This window comes from Phragmites australis, chromosome 11 (genome assembly GCF_958298935.1).
Source record: "Phragmites australis chromosome 11, lpPhrAust1.1, whole genome shotgun sequence".
Classification (NCBI taxonomy): Eukaryota; Viridiplantae; Streptophyta; class Magnoliopsida; order Poales; family Poaceae; genus Phragmites; species Phragmites australis.
This window is the reverse complement of record NC_084931.1, coordinates 10,108,775-10,116,114: the sequence shown is the minus strand read 5'-3', so window position 1 is coordinate 10,116,114 and position 7,340 is coordinate 10,108,775. Positions and strand designations below refer to the sequence as shown.

The following is a 7,340-nucleotide window of genomic DNA, read 5'->3' as shown; positions in this document are numbered from 1 at the left end:
ACGCAGAGGAGCTCATTCGACGAGCGTGTTTGCATCGTGTGTGCAGAGGTGGGTTGAAGAATGGGACCAAGCTATCAAGCACATCGTGGATGAGGAGAGGCCACACTCGGAGGAGGCATATGCGGTATACCTCTTGTGGTTTGTGCGTCGGATGCGGATCCGGGTGATGTACACACCTGTCAAGTTTCCACGACATGTGACTGACGTGCGCGATACGTACCCTACACACAGGGACTAGGATCATTCGCATGAGGTACAAATAACCCTATGCGATTCCTCATTTACTTCAATTGTTAGTTAAAAATTATGAACCGAAATAAAGGTTTCTTTTGCAGAGGGACATACTGCGCCAAATTGATGACGAGGCATGTGCGTCGAAACTATGGCTCGATAATGGCAGTGAGGTCCCTAGGGCTGAGATGAGCACGACATTTGGTCGGATTATTCGGAACATGGCCAAGGCCTTTAGATCGATGAGCTGTAGTTTGTCGTCGGATGTTACGACGGGACCACGAGCGTCGGCTCAGATCCTGGCATGACCATCCGGCACCTTCACCGTGCTGCCACACCGACCAATAGTTCCAACCTTCACCATCGAGCCGTCAAGGACGTCTTTGACACTGACTTCCTCTTCGACCCCTATGATGGTGAGCCAGTCTTTCACTGGGGCTTGTCACCCCCACTATAGTGGCATGTTGCCTCAGTTTTTGTTCTTCAGCACCAGTGACCCCAACTACAGTTTCACAGCATCTAGGCCACCCTCCACCGTGCTGGTGACCACTTCCATGCTAACAACGGTGCGACGCATCCATCCTCTGTGCACCTTAGTCCTTCGAGCTCTTGCTCTCCCGGTGTAGGTACGACTCTCACTTCGTGCATGCCATATTATTACGTATGTCACAGTTTACCGGTGCTAACATGTTTTCTTCGTTGTTCAATGTGCAAAGATCGACGATCTTCGGGAAGTAGAGGCACGGGGTAGCTACATAGAGCTGCTTAGCTGGGACGTTAGTTAGTTCCCTGGGTACGACTTCATCTTCAGAAAGATTGACAAGCTTGGTGCATTGTAGCTACCGGGTGCGCCACTCCTGGGGACTCAGCCCTCCCAAGACGAGTATGTCACTCCACCGCCCGCTGGCTGACCTGAGAGGCCACTCGTTCCACCGGACCGTCTGACGTACTCAACTCACCAGGTCCGAGTGAGGAGGCGCAGGGTCCCCAAGACAGATGCGACCAGGGGCCTCGTCCCTAAGAGGGGACGTAACTTGTAGGATTCTATGTCATTATTAGTTTCATGGTGTTATGTACTAGTACTCTATGTTACTGTTTTACGTGTACTCCGTGCTAGTATTTATATTATTTGGTTTTCATATCATGTTGGATGTGCTAGGATTCTATGTCGGATCTTTGTTATCACCCATTCAGTTGTGGCAGAAGTGGTATAAGAAGATCCTCTTGTGGTGGTTGTTGAACGACCACCTCTTTCACGGTGGCTTGAACCACCGCCTCTATTGCAACGGCGTGAAGGTCTCAAATGACCACATCTGCGTCTCCAGTTATGTCCGGGTAGGTAGTCATCACCGAAGAGCAGATGTAGCCCTAAAAAGTTCTCGATGTGTTCGTTCAGCAACTTTTCATCGTAAGGGAATAACTAGTATACAAAAAGAGCATACAAAAATATAAACGTGTCTTAGAAGTACAACTAAACAAATAATTGAGACATGTAATAAATATGAATGTACCTTAATGTGCTCCTTGTACTACTGAGGGTGCATAAATATGGTGCGTACTCGCTTGCTAAAACACTTTGCTATGTCGGCAAGTTCGCACACCCTGATATATCTCTGACGCACTCTAACAAGTGCATCTTTAGATCCATTGAGGTCACAGAGCTTACCATTCGCCGTCATTCCTCCATAGTGAAACAAGGACAAAAGGTCATGGTCTGCCATTTTGATAACACTTTTGTTTAGGTTGTCATCCTTGAACACATCATCACCTTTTGCTTGGGTCTCCCTCATAGTTTGTAGGGTTATCATTGAGAATTTAGGTGTCCACAAGAAATATCTACTTGAGGAGGTAGCCATGGTGTAGTATTAAGTATCAGATGCTAGTGGTTTTTTTGGAAAACCGCGATGTCATGACCTTCTCATTGCCTCGACCTCGCATTTTATAAGCAGGGACTAATTGTGTTTGGACCAAGTGTAGGTATGTAGTTTGGATATAGTGCATGGATTGGATGTCTTCCAGTAGCGAGCGATCACTAGACTCTGAGTAGTTGGCAGCATGCGGTCACATCGCTCTGAAAAGGTGGCAGCGAGAGGTTACATCAATTTGAAACACTAATAGCGAGGGGTCGCATCTCCCTAAAAAGCTAGTAGAGAGAGGTCACTTCAATCTTAGAAGCTGGTAGTGTGATGTCACATGGGATTAAGAATTGCAGTAATGATATAGTAAGTAGTAACGTTTGAACATATAACACATAGAAAATAGACATGTACGAATATGTAAGACTAGACATGTCATATATACCCTTCGTCATGTAGCTGATGAAGGCAGATCATTGGAGAGAGATAGGAATATGTGCGGTAAAATGGTATGTACAATAAAGGCCGGTGACAATTCATTCAAAACAGATTACATAACATAGTAACACTGCCATATGACACACATGTCGAAAAGTTACAATTTCATGTTCGTGATGTGAGAACTAAGTTATGTTAGTTATGTATTACTTATGTTCCTGATGTAAGGATTATGTGATAATTTATACGCAATAGTTGTGTTCGGTATTTGCAATTTTTTAATGTGTTTTTGCGTTGTTGATTGGGATTTATCATTTTACCAATACGTTTTTTCTAAGCTCAATACTTTTATAGGATTCCCTGTCTTCCATATAGAGGCAATAATAACACATTGTAGAACTTTCGCAGAATGAAATGACCACATCAAGTAATAGCTTTCACAGGGAACCTCTGTTAAGCATTAATACCACAACTTTTCCAGCTTTCACAGGAAATCCCATGCTCCAACTCAGCCATGCCCATGCACTCAGTCCATACACCAGCCCCCAGCCACCGTAAATAACCCCACCCTCAACCTTGGATAGACCACTCATTTCTCAGCTCTCTCAATTGCAATGTCTTCCTCAGCTTCACCAAGCCCACCCAAGAAATATTAGGGGATTTTCATTGCACAGGGGGTCAAACTACTGATGTGTTTCTGTGGTGACCCTTGTAGGCTTCGTGAGTCACATGACATCTCCTACACCTATGTCAAACGTGACCCTTGTAGGCTTCGTAAGTCACATGACATCTCCTACACCTATGTCAAACGCTTCTTCATGTGTGACAATTACCTGTGTGACCCGCCTCAACATGAATCGTATGAGTACCCACCAGTATAGCGATATAGATCACTAATGTGCCACTTTATATACGGTTTCGTGCATTGTTTTACTAATCTCCCTTCTTGTTTTATTTGTCTAGTCTCCTCCACATATCTGTGACTTTATAGAATAGATGGACATGGAGCAAAATGAGTACCAGAAGTAGTGGGTTGACATGGAGATACAGTGGATGAGGGAAGCTTACGAACGCTGGAAGTATGAGCAACAGCAGGAGAAACTACGACTGAAGCATCAGGAGGAGCACATGAGAAAGGTAGCGGAGGAGCGTGCCACGGTTGAAGCACGCAAAGCAGAGAGGAAAAAGAAACGAGAGATATCCTATCGCGTTACAGCGGAGCGCCCCGATACGTAAGAAACGGTAAATATCCTAGGTACACTTAGTAGAGAGCATCTATTGTACACTGACGTATTTCCATTCTCTAAGGCATGTTAGGCGAGATAAGCGTGTGTGTTCTTTCTTTCCTCCTATCCATCAAACTAATTGGATGAAAGACACAACTCTTATAAATTGATCTCCCTCTACTTCTACTAGTAAGGTGTTGTTCAAGGCATATTATATTGTCAGTCTTCCTTTCAAGTGTTACCAAGCATAAGCTGACCTTGGAATAATAAACAACTGGTTATTGCGTAGCTGTGTATGTGTTCAATGAATTCCCGTGATTGTTTTGCCTTTGTTTAATTACCGCAGCATGAATCTTGGGGAATATCCAAAGTACAATGAATCATGCTCACATTCGTGTAAATGCAGACATTTCGACCATCACCTTGCATGATTTTGTGGGTGTCAAATCGAAGTTATCATGCTCTACATTCCACGTATGTTGGAGGTTCACGAGCTGTTTCTTTCTTTTCTCATCATGGATGTCCATAATTTGAAGTATCCATTGTCTTGAAGTAAAAATGTCCTTCACGGCATGTGATGGCGGCCGTAATTTCATCAGATTGCGCCCCACTGCGGCGAGACGGCGAACTACGATTCCCTTGCTTCGAAGTCCCGATAAATCAAAAGTCAACCGTTAGATAGCTGAGCCGCTGACTTTCCTCTCATCAGATCATCTCTTATATATAAGCGCCATGCTTCATTGACATTGCCACCACACAAACACACAACTCGCAATCACTCCGCATAAGAAAGGGAAGAAGCGCGTCAACTGAGAAGCTAAGCACATCCATTGTTATATCTCCACCATGGCAAAGCTCACCGTTCTTCTCCTGGTGGCACTCGCCGCCGTAACTATTTCCATGGCCTCTGCAGCTGTCAGCCCCACCATCCAAGCCAGGAGGAGCCGTTTTCTGCTCGCTAACAACGCTGTCCACAATCCACCTCTGCCGTCGTACGACTGCTCCAAGAAGTCAGCCGCCGTCTGCCTCGCTCCAGGGAGTCCCGGGCCAACTTGCTGCGGCGGCCAGTGCGTGGACACCCTAGCAAGCGCCGACCACTGCGGCGGCTGCAACAAGACGTGCAAGCACGGCCGGACTTGCTGCGGCGGGCGCTGCGTCGATCTGCTCTCCGACAAGGACAACTGCGGCAAGTGCTACAACCAGTGCGATAAGAAGTGCAACTACGGCTTCTGCGACTACGCCCTGTAATAATTGAGATATACGCATCGTATAACATAATCAACTGGATGTGGGAACTGAGAAACTGTCTGAAGATTTGAACTTCACACTTACACACGTGTAAGCCAGTGGGAGCTGCTACAAGCCTACAACCTACAATACAAAATCAGTCAGACGACCGAAACAATAAATGTTAAAAATATACGCCGCTACATACTGAATCTCTTGAGAGAATCCTTAGTCCAACGAAGGATCTGTATTAATTTGTATCTGCATCGGCGTGGAGCGACCGGTTAGTGGTTGCTCTAAAAATTGTTATATAAGATTGGCCCGTTATATTTATTTAATTTTAAATAAATCATAAAGATTTAATCATATGAAGGTGGGTGTGCAACTTTTAGTTTCACTTAGGATGTGTGGAAGAGAGAACTAAGAGAACACATGCGAGTGCTCGCTCACCTCGTCGAGTCGGGCCGAGCCGGGGCTATGGCGGGGGTAGTGGGTGCAGGCACACGGCACCTGCATGAATGATCCACTAAAATCGGGTCCAGTTGCTAGCGCAAGTGTGACATCTTTTTGCAGATTTATTTTTTTAATGTGTGGACAAATAGATAAATATATGAAAATTGTGTAGATTAAAAGTCTGGTTGTGGTGCGTTTCAACCATGTGATCCTCACTCTATATATATCTGCCAGCCGTTGCCAAAGAAAGATATACGTAATTAGGGTTTTTTCTATTTTCTCTTTGTTACGTCGTCGAACGTAGTCTATTTTATCCCGCTGCGCTGGCGTGCACTAACAAATGGGAGAGCAGTTCTCCAGAACCTATTGCTCTTGAGATCCTACACCGGGAGAGTGCGAATAAGATTTTTGGAAAGCGCTCGACGCAACTGCTCACGATTTGCTACCTCTACATCACTGCGGCCTACTTTGTCTACTGCATCTTCGTCATCATCTACTGCCTCAACATAACGGGAGTCTTTGCATCTCACGCTGCCATCGGGTACGTACATTGCAGTCTATATTAAATAGCTTGTCGAATCCTACTCCAAAGCTAGTCGAGTGTAGTCAGGGCTCGTCTCCTACTCAAAAAGCTAATCAAGTGTTGTCGAGGCTCGTTTTCTACTTAAAACTAGTCAAATCTAGTCAAGGCTCATCAAAACTTGTCAAATCCTACTCGAAACTAGTCGAATCTAGTCAGGGTCTATTGAAGCTAGTCAAAATCTAGTCGAAATTGGTTATTTGTATCTGTTTTTGTTCATGTTATATCAGGAATTGAATTAAATTAAATCATGAAAGTGCTATTTTTCAACAGTAAAAAAACTTATTGTAGTCACTTTGATTTAACGTTGGCTGGTTTTGCCGGTGCATCGAGGCCGGACAAGTTTATTCGTGTCCAGTTTAAGAGATGGTAGCTCACAGCCACTATGTGGCTTACAGCTATGAACTGCTACTGGGTTACGTATGGGAGGCCTGAATGAACTCTTTTCTCGGATGAGGAGAAGTTCGAGAACGCCAACATGCTCTTTTTACGATGTGTTCTTAGAGCTCTTGTCGATAGTCTCTATGATGTTTACATGCACATAAAGGACGCAAAGGAGTTGTGGGACATAGTGAATATAGAATTTGGTGCTTTAGATGCAGGCAGTAAACTGTATATCATGGAGCTGTATCATAACTACAAGATGGCCAAAAATCAGTTGGTAGTCGAACAGGCTTATGAGATTCAGTGCATTGTAAAGGAACTTGAACTCCTAAAGTGTGTCTTACTTGACAAGTTTCTGGCTGGGAGCATCATTGCCAAATTACATACCTCGTGAAGAAATTTTACCACTGCTCTAAAACACAATAGACAATAAATCTCTGTTGAGACTCTGATCGTGTCTCTTGATGTTGAGGAGAAAGCTCAGACTAAGGATGTGCATAACAAAGGAGATGACGAGTAGTCTAGCACAAATATGGTGCAACAGTCCTCTAACAGCAAGTTCAAAGTGAAAAATAACAAAGGAGATGACGAATAGTCTAGCACAAATATGGTGCAACAGTCCTCTAACAGCAAGTTCACAGTGAAAAATAACAAGCCAAACAAACCACCAACTTCAAGAAGAAGAATATAAACAAAGATGATAAACCTTGCTTCTTGTGTAGGTTGGTCATTGGGCTAAAGATTACCAACAACGCAAAGGGAAGAAGGTTAATCAAGGAAAGAACACCAAGTCTGTCAACATGACCATTGGCAACACTAGAGATGGAGCTAGTAGGTATGGTAATTTATCTATTGTTCTTTTAGTGAATCAATCTATCAGTTGGTGGATTGATACTAAGGCTAATGTACATGTGTGTGCTGATATTTCAATATTCTCTTCTTATC

At 44.1% G+C, this 7,340-nt stretch overlaps 1 protein-coding gene across 1 annotated transcript; it reads left to right on the top strand.

Moving 5' to 3' along the window:
- Nucleotides 1-4,463: 4,463 nt before the first annotated feature.
- Nucleotides 4,464-5,150, top strand: LOC133883963 (stigma-specific STIG1-like protein 3). The gene has a single exon (XM_062323376.1). The coding sequence runs from the start codon at nt 4,598-4,600 to the stop codon at nt 4,997-4,999; it is 402 nt and encodes a 133-aa protein (XP_062179360.1). The 5' UTR covers nt 4,464-4,597; the 3' UTR covers nt 5,000-5,150.
- The last annotated feature ends 2,190 nt before the right edge of the window (nt 5,151-7,340 follow it).